This window comes from Aplysia californica, unplaced genomic scaffold (genome assembly GCF_000002075.1).
Source record: "Aplysia californica isolate F4 #8 unplaced genomic scaffold, AplCal3.0 scaffold01050, whole genome shotgun sequence".
Lineage (NCBI taxonomy): Eukaryota > Metazoa > Mollusca > Gastropoda > Aplysiida > Aplysiidae > Aplysia > Aplysia californica.
Window position 1 is genome coordinate 110309 of NW_004798320.1, and position 15278 is coordinate 125586.

The window sequence follows — 15278 nt, forward strand, 5'->3', positions numbered from 1 at the left end:
GACTCCACTCTGTCTGCAAGTTTTCCAAAAGGTCCCACCGCAAAAAGGATTACCATCTGGCTGAGTTTCATAATGCAGCTATTTTCTCGCTTATTTTACCTCTGAAACCGGGCGACCCCACTTCTTTAAATCGTAAATATCTCGACTTCTAATCTCTGAAGTCAAGCTATCCTACTTCCTTCAATTGCAAATTGCTCGACTTTCATTAAAAGTAGATGAGTATTTTTAAAGCGATAGATACACACAAAAAACCCAAGGTTTATGATGACGCCAACAATCCCACATGCCCGAAAATGGACGAGCACACGATTCCACGGTATTGTGATACATAGTGTGTCTAGTGGTTGAAGATCATTTGATATCTTTGGTGAAGTGCCTCAGGAAGGATAATAAATGTTCCTGGGTCATTCTCCCGGTGGCTTTTGAGTGGCTTTCCAACAACAACAACAACAACAACAACAACAACAACAACAACAACAATAAGAACAAAATAACAACAATAATATAAACAACAACAACAACAACAACAACGTTATCAACAAAAATAACAACAACAGCAACTACAAAACAGCAGCAGCAGCACCACTACCCCCACCCCACAACAACAACAACAGCAACAAAAAACAAGGTGCATTTGATCTTTTCAACCGGCTCCCACTTCCAGGTCCGCATCATCAGTGAGCCATGGCTGGCACAGCGGGTGTGACCGGGGGTACTGGCGGGGGGTGTCCCAATGACTCCACTCAGATCAAGTACGAGAAGCGGATCCAGTGCTTGTGTGCGCAGCTCAAGAACTACCAAAAGCAGATGGATGGGGTGAGTGAACATGACAGGTCTGTCTTGGTGTGTGTGTGAGTGTGTGTGTGTATGTGTGTGTGTGTGTGTGTGTGTGTGTGTGTGTGTGTGTGTGTGTGTGTGTTTATATGTGTCTATGTGTGTGTCTATGTGTGTGAGTGTGTGTGTGTGTTTGTGTGTGAGCGCGTGTGCGTGTGTGTGCGTGTGTGTGTGTGTGTGGAAGGGGGTGACGTTGTTGCTGTTGTAGTTTATGACTCTGTCTCTTTGTTGGTGTTATTGTTGTTGTTTTTGTTGTTGTCGTCGTCATCGTTGTTGTTGCTGCTATTGTTGTCGGTGGTAGTTGGCGTTGTGATGTTGTTGTTTTGTTGTTCTTGTTGTTATTGCTTTTGTTGTCCTCGTTATTGTTGTTGCTGTTATTTTTGTTACAGTATTGTTGTCGTTGTTGAAGTTGTTGATGCTGTAGTTATTGTTGTTGTTGTTGTTGTTGATATTGTTGATTTGTTGATGTTTTATTGTTGTTGTGGCTTTGTTAAAATTTTTGTCGTTAGCCTGTACTTAAATTGGGATCGGAGTTCGCTGTATTTTTAGAACGTCTGCTATTGCTGTAAATTTTGTTGTAAGTCTGTTGTTGACAGATATTTGTTGTTGTGTTTGTGTTGCCAATGTTGATCATTTAAGCTGTTGTTGGATATTTATTGTTGTATTTAGTGCAATTGTAGAATGTCTTTGGTGCTGTTGTAAATGTGTGGATCTGTCTTTTCTTTCTGTGGGATTCTTTCTTGTATCTTTAACGTTCTCACTGAACCTTTGTTGTTGTTGTTATGTAGGTTAGCTTTCGCTGTATTTGTTATGTTTTTTTTTCGTTTTGATTGCTCTCATGTGATCTATTTTGTTTCAACATCTTTGTTTTTCTTGTATCTCCACTAAAGCCGTCAGTCGGGACAAAATGAGCCGACCTAATGTGGTATTGAACCCAATATAAGTGTCTTAAAGATCATCACCCATTTTCTTTGATAACAAAAGCAAACCGAAACACACACTGTTGACGAACCGTAATTGGCACACTTACCCCCAATACCCTCCATTTAACTCCAGTACCATCCATGTGTCTACTACTATGGCATTTGCGGCTACTAACTATCGATAGTAACCCTGAAGGTTTTTCTCCCCCCCCCCCACCAACTTCTCTTTATTACTTCTTGAGAAAAGCAGTGGGAATACGCCGTTTCCATTGGTCGTCAACTCGGTCGCATTAACTGTTTGGTAAGCCGAGACTTGTACCGGCGAGGCAATTAAATTAATTATGGGCAGTCCGGTCATTGCCTTGTTTTCACAATGGGTTTGTTAACCTCTCAGGGGATTCTGCAGCTAATAAGATAACAATTGTGGTTGAGTGGAACGAAGTTGAATGTTGTAGGTGAGGATATTTATTTTCCCATAAAGATCAATCTACAGCTCTGTCAAAATTTTTGAAGCTGTCCAGGAAGATTTACGCTTGAATATATATTACAATATCACAAAGAAATACGGACTTTTCGTGGAAAAACAACCAAAAGGTTTCTGTTCTTTTTCGCCTTCTTCTCTTAGCCAGCAAAGATTGCAGGGCGAAGAGTAAACCTCCTAGGTTAAATCCAGATAAGGAGTGAAATTCCACATGGCTTGCGAAGTTGGGAGTTCATTAAAATGTTTTATTTCCGTGACTAATGCTGAAATTGAGACTTTTGTCAACTTTCCAAAGATATACAGATCGGCGTTTGTGGTGTTGCGGATAGGCGCTTATGTAGCAAGCTGGAAACAGATTCTCGAGTGGGGAGACATTTTTTATCGAGTATCTTGGTCTCCCTGCTGGGATGTTATATTATTATCTCTCAGCCCGGGTTGGCCATGACAGGCAGGGCCAGAAGCCCGTCTCCTGACTTAGCTAAATTATGTCGAAGGTAGGGTAACAGCTGCCTTAAAAGTAAGAGATCTACAGGGGTTCGCAGTTGACCATGTGACTAGATTAGAATGCAGAGTAGCTAGGATGTTAAACCTCACTCCAAGATCAAGCAGCAGTGCAAATGCTACTCTACAATATTCAGAGGAATAGAGAGAAGAGAGAGGAAGGCAAAAATAAACGATGAACAAACAACAGTGTTACTAAGTGGACACGAAAGCCTTTTGCATAGATTAAAGCACTTTCTCAAGACAAGGTAGAGTGGATCAGTTTGATTCACATGTCGTCAAATCAGCGCCCCGAGAGACTCTATCAAAGGTTAAGGGTATGAATAAAGAACAGGAGGGGAGACACTGAACACGAAAGAGGAAGAGAAAAATAAGGCGAGTGAGGTGGAGGAAAAGGAGGAAGTGCAAAAAAGAGGGGGAGGGGTGATAAGGACTACTGCTATGAAAGGAGGAAGGGGTAGAGCAGTAAAAAGAGAAAAACAACAACAGCAATCACGATAAAATCAGCAATAATAATAATAATAATAATAATAATAATAATAATAATAATAATAATACAAATACTACTACTAATAATAACAATAATAATAATAATAATAATAATAATAATAATAATAATAGCAATAGTAACAATAATAATAATAATAATAATAATAATAATAATAATAATAATAATAATAATAATAATAATAATAATAATAACAAGATACAGACTCGTTCTACAAATGATGGTTTAGTGATGGGAAAGCAGAGCTGGATATCGAGATTCTATAGAGCGGTCAAAAATTCGTGGCGCTATTTATTGTCAAAATATCTCCTCAACTAAGGAACTTAAATTCTCCAGCTTTTGCAGAGTAACTTGTATCAATTTGTCTTAACAAATAAATATTTTTGTGAAGACCTATTAGCTCTTTTTTTAAAAAGATTCCTTAATAAATACTAACAAAAAATCATAGTGAGTTGTTTTTACTGATTTTAAAAGGTTTACAGCTAGGACAATATCGCTTTTAAAAGCAAGTCCGTCATTTTTTTTTCTACTTTACTTTTTTTCGCCGCTTATACCCTTTTGGGTGTCGCGGGAAGAAAGAGACGTCTCTCTATCGCCAGCGGGAGAGCTCGGGTCAGGGGGATGCCGTGGGTGGTTAATGTTTTCCTGACTCCATCTATCCAGGTCTTTCTCGGTCGCCCTCTAGCCTTGTTGCCATCGAATTTTGGGATGTAGGCACGTTGTGCTGGATGGTGTGTTGGTAATCGTAGGTGATGTCCGAACCATTTGATTCTTTGGTGTTGGATGTGATGATTGACATCATTTGTGCCCAACATTTCTCGGATTACTGATTTTCTAATTTTGTCTCGCCTGGTCTTGCTTACTGCTTTTCTAAGGCACTGCATTTCACATGTAGTAATTCTTTGCTCTAATGTCTTGTTCGTGGTCCATGTTTGGCATTGATAAGTGAGTGTTGGGGTGAATATGGTGTTGATCATTTTGAGTTTTGTTTTCAAGGGGATGTTAGAATGTTTCAGTAGTGGAGTAAGCTGGTAACTAACATTATTGGCCTTTTGTACTCGTCTTTCAATTTCTCTGTTCAGTCGCCCATCCTCTGTGAATATACTTCCAAGGTACTTAAATTCTTGGAACTGTCTGAGACTGCTGTTGTTGATGTGTATCCTGAGTGGTTCTGGCTTTCGGCTTATTTTCATTGTCTCTGTTTTGTTGATGTTGATCTTCATGTCGTAGTTGTTACTTTCTTCGTTTAATCTGGTGGTGTGGTGTTGGAGACTTCCTTCATCTTTGTGTGCCAGGCTTTGGTCATCAGCGAAGAGTAATTCATTTAGGGTGTCTGGTTCGTTGTTTTTTTCTAATCGCGAAATTCCCTTTGTTGAACTCAATGTTTTAAGAACTTTTAGTGCAAAAAGTGTTCACTAGAAAATTAATTTCTTGTAACTCGCCTTGCCACTAAAAAGTGTCATTGGTGAGCTGTGACGTAGTCCTTATGCGTATACAAAATGTGTGCGAGGAGCGGGAAGTGCTGTGAACAATCTATTTTCCGTGTGAAAGAGGTTTTTAGTATTTTATATAAATTTATAAAGAAAAGTTGTTTAATCTAGCTTCAATTGTAATGGAAAAATATGATTAAGTTAAGACAAATTGAGAAAAAGTGCTGTACAAGTTATGGGTGACATTCATTCACCAGTTAAAAAAGATATTTGTGTTCTTACCGGTCAATATCAGTCATATGAAGGAAACTTCAAAACTGAGTTAACATTATTTTTAAAAACTATCACCTTTTCCCTACAATCTAAAACAACAGTGAAGTAAATATTACCATATTTGAAGAAAATACAGAACTTTTTATTGTGCTACATGAGGAAATACGAAAAGGAGTTGTTTACTATTGCCATAGATGTTCAGGGGTCTATGGTTTCGGCTCACTTTCATAAGTTCTATTTTTGATGTGCTTATTTTCGTGTTGAATTTCTCACAGGTGTTATTGAGTTCGGTAGTTTGATTTTTGAGGCTTTGTTGGTCATGCTGAATAAGACATTGGTCGTCTGCGAACAGAAATTCATTTAGGATTTCTGGGCTTTGGTTTGCTTCTTGCGTTATTGTGTCACAAAAGGGGAGATAGAACGCATCCCAGTCGTACTCTAGATCTTACTTTGAACCAGTCTATATTGCTTCCTTCTTTCTTACTGAGCTTCTGCTGTTGGTATATAGAGCTCTGACATTATCTAACATTTGTCCTCTGACGCTATACTTTTCGAGTGACTTCCAGAGTTTTGCATGGTTTACTTTGTCAAAAGCCTTCTCCTGGTCTATAAAGACGATGTTGAATTCTTTGTTGTGTTCGATTGTTTTCTTGCATATCTGTCGTAAAGCGAATAAGGCATCCGTGCATCCTCTTCCCTTTCGGAATCCAAACTGAGCTTTGATCAGATTTATCTCTACAATATGTCTTATGCGCTGCTCTCGTATCTTAGCATACATTTCCTGAAGGGCTTAACAATGAGATGCCTCTATATGTTGTGCAGTCGCGTTTGTTGCCCTTGTTTCCATAATGGTACCCCTATGGCTTTCTGCCAATCTTCTGGGCATTTTTTGTTTGTTCCCAGGCTCTGTTGCAAATTCGCCTCAGCCACAGTATACCGGTGTTTTCACGAGCTCTTATGGCTTCCGCGGTGATGTCATCTGGTCCTGGGGCTTTGTTCTTGGGGCTGGTCTTGAGTGCCTTTTCTATTTCACTGGGAAGTATTGGTGGTTCTGTTTAAAACTTCCCTATGATGGTTGGAACTCTACTTGTTGTCCGTGTCAAATGTCTGGGTTGAGCAGTTCTTGGAAGTAATTTTCCCATCTTTTCTTAATTGCATGGTTGCCAAGAATGGCGTTTCCCTCTTTGTCGTTTATAATGCATGTCGGGTTGTATGTTCTTTATCCGCATGCGCTTCACACTTTTATAAAATTCTCTTGGGCTTTCCTTGCAGATTTAGGTCTATTTCTGGCCATGTATTTTCCATGCATTTTCTTTTGCAGTTTCATGATTCTGTTGGTCTCTCTTCTCGCTTTCCTGTATTCTATATTATAGTCTTCTTCGGTTTTTGACTTCTGCCATTTCTTGTATTTCTTCTTTTTCATTCTAATTGCTTCTTTGGTTTCATCATTCCACCAGCATGTTGTTCTGCCTTTGTTTCCACCTATTCGTTTGGGGCCCCAACTCTTTTTCAGTATTTTTGACACTGATTTTTTTAATATTTGCCATTCGTCTTCTATGTCCTTGATCTCAGGTGACAGTTTATAGTACTCCTTGATAATGTGATCCTCGACTGCTTTCTTGATGTCTGGTTTTTCCAATTTTCTTAGGTTAGTCGTGGTTTCTCCGCTGTTCTTCTTTGTTTGCTTTACGTTGTTGGTTGTGAGAGCATCACAGGTCTGTGGTCGGTGTCGATGATGTAGTTTGGAACCACCCCCAGTGGGTCGGGGTGATATAAATAGACCCACTGCTTCGTCTGCAGGAGGTGCAACCCCTTCAAAAACGAGGTGTCGCACACGGACCCCAACCCTCTGGGACCCGGATGCGACAAATACTTTGGTGTATCTTCTATCTTTTCTCCCACCGCTGACCTCATGTGCAGCAAATAGAGAGGTCAACCATCTCACAGAGTGGACGCCTCGTAGACCCGTGAGGTGCGACCCGTGCGTAGGGAAACCAGGTACCGGCGGTTGAGGTGAGATCAGTCTACTGACTTTCCCTCGCCAACACACCTTTTTGGCCCAGGTTTTCCTTTTAAACGGGAGGGTGGCACGGCCCATGCCACTCAATCGGTTGAGAGCTGAAATCCCTTCAAGCACTGGGTCAATCTTGACGGGAGGGTCTTGTACTTTCTCGTGAAGAGTATAGCTCCGGTTATCAGAGCAATGTGTCCCCTTGTTGGACTCGGAGGCGGGCGAGGAGCCCCGGAGTCGAATCCCCTGAAAAAACTCTTATGGATACAACTAAAACCCGTAAAGACCCTTCCCCAGCTCCCAACATTCATAAAAAGTCTCAGCTCGTGGAAGCGGGTGCGGCCGCCGAGCCGAGCAAAAATTCTAAATATGGTAAAAGGACCTTTACCGATGCCTCCTTCCTCCCCCCTCCCAAGGAGCTTCCGAGGCAACCGTACGTGGCCATCTCCAGTTCAAAAGACGCACCGAGAAAGATTACCGATCTGAACCTCTTTAAGACAGGAGATGCACAACGGAAAGTTCTGGGATACATTCCCACATATGTACTTTCCTGTGGTGCACTCTTTGTCAAGTGCGCAACTGATGACGAAGTTACCAAACTCCTGGATACCACGACCTTCGGCGGTATTCCATGTAAGTCCGAGTGCTACCAGAAATTTAACCTCTCGAAGGGCGTCGTCCGCAGCCATCAGCTGAAAGGTTGCTCCATGGAAGAAATTGTGGAGCACTGTGAGGGAGTGGTCGAAGCCCGCCGATTACTCTTCGGCGGGGGGAGACTACTATTGAAACAAGCACACATTCGAATTGTGTCGCCCTCCAGCCACCGTTCGGGCCCCTTACTTGATTATTGGCGTTTGACCCTATGTGCCGAACCCTCTGCACTGTTTCAAGTGTCAGAAATTCGGCCATGCCGTCACGCAGCACTGTGTCCTCGTTGTGGCAAGACCGGGCATCCTGAGAAGGAATGCAAGGCTAGTCCTTGTTGCCCCGATTGCCACAGCCAGCACACAGATTTCAGCAAGGAGTACCCGACTTGGCTCCAAGAACGCGCCATCCAAGAATACAAGGCGCGAAATGGCTGCTCCTTCCAGGAGGCCCGTAAGGCTGTCTGCCCGCCAATCATAACCCCAGTCATTGGCCGGTCATACTCAAAGGCAGCCCAGGTGGTCACGAGGTCGGCAAGTAATTCTGCTGCAACGGTCAACAGGCAAGTCTCTGTGCCTAAGAACAAAAAGCCGGCTACTATCCTTGTGGCAACCCCCTATGAGGTGCCACTTTCTGACCGCTATGGGGTTCTATGGGAGGACGGGGAGGACTCTTCATCCGCTCCCTCTGCTCCCCCTCACCCCGCTTCTATCACTTTTTCTTCTTCTTCTTCTTCTTCTTCCACCTCACAACCCATCATTCTGATGGAGTGTGAGGTAGGCCCTCTCCCCTCCCTTCAGCCCCCCCCCTTCCCAGCTCCCCCCGTCTGCTCCACCTCCCCCTACACCTCCAGCAGAGAAACCCCTGCCTAAAGAGGAGGACAGCTCCGACCCCCTCCCCGGCATGTCCCAGGGAAGGTCGGAGTCCGTGACTCCCCCAAATCCCCCACTAGACCGCCGTCCAATCCAGGACGGCAACCTTGAAAACACTCTGCCTTCCACAAAAAGAGGAGTCAGAGTGTTAATTCGAAGCCAGGGCCTTTATGCTCCAAGAACAAAATTAAACAGACATAATGGCTGTCCTGCAATGGAATGCTGGCGGAATCCGACCTTCCATTGCAGAATTGCAACACTTACAGGCCACACTGTGCCCACGTGTGGCCTGTATTCAAGAAACAAAATTCGCCCCGGCTTCAACCATAGACTTAAGAGGATTTACTGCGTATCATCACATTCACACGGAGAACCAGATTGCTTCCGGTGGTACCACCATCTACACCGACAACAACACACTCCACAGACAAGTACATCTTAGGTCGACCCTCCAGACTATTGTCGTACGGGTCACCCTGCACAGACTAATCACGATCTGCTCAGTTTATATCCCACCAAATTACCCTCAAGATAACCCAACTAAACAACTTAAAGGCTCAGCTTCCAAAACCCTTTATTTTGCTAGGTGATTTCAATGCCCACAGCCCCCTTTGGGGAGACCAACCTACAGACCAGAAAGGAAAAATAATAGAAGATTTTTTTAAAGTTTCAAAATAACATCTGTCTCTTAAATGATAGGTCCCCAACTTACAGAAACAGAGCCACGTTTGGCACTTCATCCCTTGACCTCACCTTTTGTACCCCTGACCTAGTCCTAGATCTTGAGTGGTCTGTGCTGGATGACCGTACGGACCATTTCCCTATTCTTCTAAAAAAAAACAATAGCCCCCAAAACGACCCGATCCCAGATCGCTTCAACTTCAAAAGAGCAGACTGGAACGGGTTTGCCATTCAATGTTCCCAGATTCTGAACCCCACTTCCGACCTCAACTACAATAAATTCAACGAAAAGCTTTTAGAAATATGCCAAAAACACATACCAAAAACAAAAACAAAACTCCGGAAGAACAAGATCTGGTTCTCTGAGGAATGTGAGGATACAGTAAAGAAAAAGAAGGCAGCGTATCGAAAGGCCGTCAACAACACCACCACAGAAAACAAGATTAATTATTTAAAGGCTCGAGCTGTGGCACGTAGATGCCTCAGGGAGAGCAAAAGACAATCCTTAAAAAAATACATCTCTAAAATCAACAGCCAGACACCACTCAACGAAGTTTTCAAAATCGCAAAAACCTTTCTTAGGAAGACGCACAGACACCATTCGGCATGTCCAGAGGCTGGATGGAACCACAGCTGAAACACAAGTAGACATCGCAAACAGAATAGCTACATCTTTCGCCAAAAAGTCATCCCAAGCAAACTACAAAACCACTTTTCAAAACAACAAAACTAACAGAGAACAACAATATCTAAACTTCCACTCAAACAACACTGAAACCTACAACGCAGACTTCACAATAGACAAACTAACATCATGCATCTCGGACCTGGGCAATACAACCCCGGGACCGGATAACATCCACAGCCAGATCATTAGACACCTACCCTCAGAAACACTTTGACCTCTACTAGACATATACAACGACATGTGGTTGTCGCACTCCTTTCCGGAGTCTTGGCGTCTCGCCACGGTCATTCCAATACCCAAACCAAACGAAGACCACACACACCCTTCCAATTACAGACCAATAGCACTAACGAGCTGTCTGTACAAACTTATTTAAAAATGATTCACAAGCGACTCATGTGGTTTCTGGAGACGACGGGCTCGCTGAGCGGTCTCCGGCGCGGATTCAGGAAAACTCGATCCATTCTGGATCACCTGGTCCGCCTGGAGATCTTTATACGCGAGACGTTCGCTGAAGGAGACCATATGATCGCCATCTTTTTCAACCTAGAAAAAGCATTCGACACAACCTGGAAGTACGGCATTCTCAGAGACCTGCACGCATTCGGCATACGCGGTCACCTCCCTGCCTTCATTAGCAACTTCCTGAAGAACCGTTCCTTTCAGGTTCGTGTCGGATCCTCCCTTTCAGACCCCTATCAACAGGAGGAAGGAGTTCCCCAGGGGAGCATCCTTTCTCCTCTCCAATTTGAAATCAAAATAGATTTTATCGTAAAAACCCTCCAAATCAGCATAGAAGGCTCGTTATACGTTGACGACTTTTTTATATGCTGCCGTTCGAAAAACACTCATTTGAGATCTATGGAAAGGCAGCCTCAAACGCAGCTGCACAAACTCGAAAAGTGACGAACAGGCAGACGTGTGCTGCAACGGGATTTGACACTATACGGGGAAGGATTCCTGTCCAGGACCAAGCTCGTTTCCTCGGCGTTATATTATACAAAAAAACTCACATTCTTACCACACATCAAAGACCTTCGTGTGAGGAGCCAGAAAGCGTTAAACGCTTTGGAAATTCTATCGCATCCGGAGTGGGGCGGGGACTCAAAACACCTTCTCCACCTGTACATCTCCCTTGTCCGGTCACGGCTTGACTACGGCTGTCAAGTCTACGGATCGGCAAAACCACACATCTTGAAAATGCTAGACCCAGTCCAAAACCAAGGACTCCGCCTCGCTCTGGGGGCTTTCCGCAAGGCCGAGGCAAACATACCATTACTCTCACTCAGACGCACACAACTCTCACTACAATACTCAATTAAACAGAGCTCAACACCAGAAAATCCAGCGCACAACTGCATTTTTAAAACAAACAAAGAAACCATAAACAAATTCCAAAACAACGAAAAACTCATCAAACCCTTCGGTCTTGGAATCCGTGTGGACCTCAAAAACTTACACTTTTCCAAACAAGACATCCAACAATGTCTTTTCCCCGACCTCCCTCCGTGGCACCTCAACAAGGCAAAAGTAGACTTACAGCTGACCACACACAACAAAGACAGCAAAAACACCAAAACTTTTAAAGCAGAATACAAAAAAACTAATAGATAAATACCACGGTGCGGAGCTCATCTTCACGGATGGTTCCAAAAAAGACAAAAATGTGGGCGCAGCAGCCCTACCGTCCAACAGTACACGCCAGAGGAGACTCCATCCTGAAGCCTCCATTTTCTCTGCGGAGGCCACTGCCATTGACATGGCACTGGACTCCGCAGAAAATTCTCCTAACAAATCTTCCCTTATCCTTTCTGACTCTCTGTCTTGCATCACCTTACTCGCAAACTACACACCCAAAAATAGTTAGGCTACAACAGAAAATTCACCCCCTATCTGAAACAGGAAAAAATATCATGTTCGCTTTGATACCTAGCCATGTGGGCATCCGAGGAAACGAGCAGGTAGACGACCTGGCGAAGAAATCTTCATCCCTTCTGTTGGGATCAATGACGAACACTCTCCCACAGACTGACTTTAAAAAGAAAGTAAAAAAAGTACACCTCCAGTCTGTGGGAGAGCCACTGGAAAAAACAATAACAAACTCTATAATATAAAACCCAAACTGGAACCGCGAAATCCTTCGGACCTCTCCAGAAGAGACGAAGTCATTTTTACTCGATTGCGCATCGGACACACGGCCCTGACCCACAAATACACAGAAAGATGAGAAGCCGTGGTGTGTCGGATGCGACACAGATTTCACCATTAGACACATTTTATCCGAATGTCTAGACTTTGGAGAGATCCGATGGAAATACGTTAAATGCAAAAAATTGAAAGACATTTTTTCCGTCGTTGGTCCCATCAGAATTTTGGATTCTACGAAGGCCATTGGCCTATATGGAAAATTGTAGTATAGAACAAAATTAAATTATTTTAAATTTTTATGAAAGTTGTTTTAGTCTGAAATTATATATCTACACCAAATTTTTAATATTTTTACTTTTAAGATCAAATAACCCATACACAGCCGTGCTGTAAACTACGTATAAAAAAATAACTTGTGTTTCGCGCGCTCATATAACCTTATTCAGTTGCGATCGCCGTAAAACCCCATACTAAACAACAAAAGTAGTTTGGAACCGCTCTCGAATCTGCGGTTGTATGCCTTTGTTTTCTGCGCATCAGGAGGAAATCAATTTGTGATGCATGGTTCAGGGCACTCCATTTTACCAGGTCTTGATTTGACTTTGTCTATGTTGGAAAAATGTGTTCGTAATCATCATGTTGTGTTCAGCTCATAGGTTTAGTATCATTTCTAATTCTCCATTGCTGTTGCAGTCTGTATCTTTATCGCTGTGGGGTCCCAAGTACTCTTTCCATGGGGTTCTTCTTCGTCCAACTCTGCCTTTTAAATCTCCCAAGGTAAATATATCTACTTTGTTCCTGATGGTGTTAATATGGTCACTCAGGTCTTGGAAACATATCTATCTTCCTCTGTATAGCTGTCGTTACAGGGAGCGTATGTTTAGATGTACGTTGTTGTTTTGCCACCCTCTATGAGTTTTACGCTCACTATTCTCTCCGAGATCTGATTGATTTCATAGATTATATCCATTTTGGCTGGGTGTATGATGAAAGCTGCACCATGTTTGGCTCTCTCATTTTCAGGTGTTCCCCTCCAGGTCAGTAGGTCGCCTTTATGGGTCAGCTTGCTGTGGTTGCCTCTTTTCCTTATGTTTGACAAGCCCAAGATTGCTATTTTCTATCTTTCCATGAATCCACTATTTCTGGTTCTCTGTCTCTAAGTCCGCTGACATTCCATGAGCCTATTTTAATTGTTGTTCTAGCTCACTGTCCAATTACTTTTCTTCGTCGTTTTCCGTTTGGATCTGTCCGTGTTTTCTCCTTTGATTGTTTCGTAGCAGTAATTATCTGCGGTCGACTTGCTAGGCCAGTCACGGTTTCACCAGAGTCCCTTTAGCCAGCAACGTTTCCCGGGTCGGCCTTCACGACTAGCGTAACGCCTCAGTGACATAAAGTCACACCGTACTTCACCCAGACCCAGCTATCCCCTACTTTGTCCTGTTGCCACCTCCCCCAACGAGGAAAAAGGGTTGGACTTTGGGAGGCTACAATTTAGATAGAGACTTGAAATTTAACCGTTATCTTGGGTATGCCGCTACGTGGTAACATAAAGAAGTAGAAAACTATTCAGTCTTAGAGAAGTAATTTATGAAAAAACCCAGAATTTTCACGAGAATGGACTTCACATTAAATGCAACAAAATATTAGCATTATACTAGGTACTAGATAAAACATTTTCAAAGCAGTTGTAAATCAAATTCATCTGTTTCATGTGAAAGGCCTATGTCTCCTAAGAATTTTGGTACGATACTTTTACCTCTGAGTCAATGTTGAAGAGAATGGCAGCTGTTTCAATTTAACATAATAATTTAATATTGCTGAAGTCGGTAACTGGCTGCAACCCCATGTTTGACAGATAATTTAAAAAAAGTACCAAGTGCACCAAACATTTCTACATCAACAGAGTACAATCATTATAGCAAAGAAATGAAGCTTAATTTTTTCATGACGGTGAGATCATTACAAATCAGTATTGTATTGCCTCAAACACGATGATCTGTCGTTAATTCAATAAAAACACCGAGCGTTGTCTCGGCCGGCGTCGCACCAGCCTTCGCGGCGAGCGAATCGGCTCAATACTGCACTGAGTGCTCCCGGTAGTTTCGCGGAAGGATTCATGCAAAATAATTCCAAGCCGATGATTCTATTCTAATAGAAAAAAGGGTTTTTCTATTGGTAACTTTTTTAGCCGGTATATTATACATCTCATTTTTGAAATGATATCTAAAAACTTAGACGCTTTTTTTTCCAAGGTTTTCTATCCAAACGCCAAAGGCCAAAAATAATAACCGCGGGAAAACAAGCTCAAAGCTGTATAGTTCTCTGCCAATGAAAAGACGGTACTTAATTATCAATCTTTCTGCAAAGCATTCGAATACATGGGTGTCAATTTCGAACCCGCCCTCCTCGCGTTCCGATCGCCTCTTGGTAAGGGGTCCGCTTTGAGAGATGTAGGGGAAGGTTAATTAATCTTTTAAAAGCACTAAAACAAAAGAAAACAAATTTTCAAAGTTTACCAAAGTGTAAAACTGAAAGATCAATAGACGCTAACAGCTAGCAGGGCACGCCCACACAGTCAGCTGTTTACGTAAACAAGCTTGAAGTGAGCTAGAAGTTACCTTTTTTACTCCGTTTTACCAATCAGAGTTGTCTACATTTCTGACCATTCATGCTCCTAAAGGGGTCAAAATCTAAAAATAGTTGCGCATGAAGAACAAAGAAGCGAAGATACCCTAATGTGGAGTACCTTTGGTTGAAGCAAATATGGACATGAGGTAATGGTTCTAAAAATAATCTCACGGCTACACACTAGCAAGGTGCGAATTCCTTTATCTCGTCATCCTAGCTCACCACAAACCACACATACCTTCAAAATAAATCAAAATAAAATATTTATAGTTTATTAAAGTTGTTTATTTTTTTTATCTTATATGAAGCAGAAGACATCAAACTTTTAATAATCCAAAAAACACAAATTTGTTTACCTTTCGAGCCTCGTAGCTGACAGTAGAACAGTGCGGCTTACCACTGATATTGACCGGGGCAAACAGATTTGAGGATAAGTTGCGCCACGAACTTTTGACCGCACTATAGATCTAAAAATAGTAGAAGCAGCTGTCTCACACACACGACGAAGCTCAAACCGAAACGGAAGTAGTCTCCAATAAAATATGAAATGGCTAACGGCAGAGTGAAAAAATCTGAGAGCTTCGATTTACAGGAAAATCCATCAAACCTGAACAATCGGGCTTATTATAATTGTAATAAAATAAAATAATAAATT

The 15278-nt window shown here is 42.4% G+C and overlaps 1 protein-coding gene across 1 annotated transcript in view; it reads left to right on the forward strand.

Moving 5' to 3' along the window:
* LOC101862228 (coiled-coil domain-containing protein 18) overlaps nucleotides 1–15278 on the forward strand; it is a gene marked incomplete at its 3' end in the record, with an annotated part of 139162 nt that overhangs the window by 26135 nt on the left and 97749 nt on the right. The window contains 1 exon segment of the mRNA XM_013089798.2: nucleotides 665–816. Coding sequence (XP_012945252.1) covers nucleotides 685–816 — 132 coding nt within the window.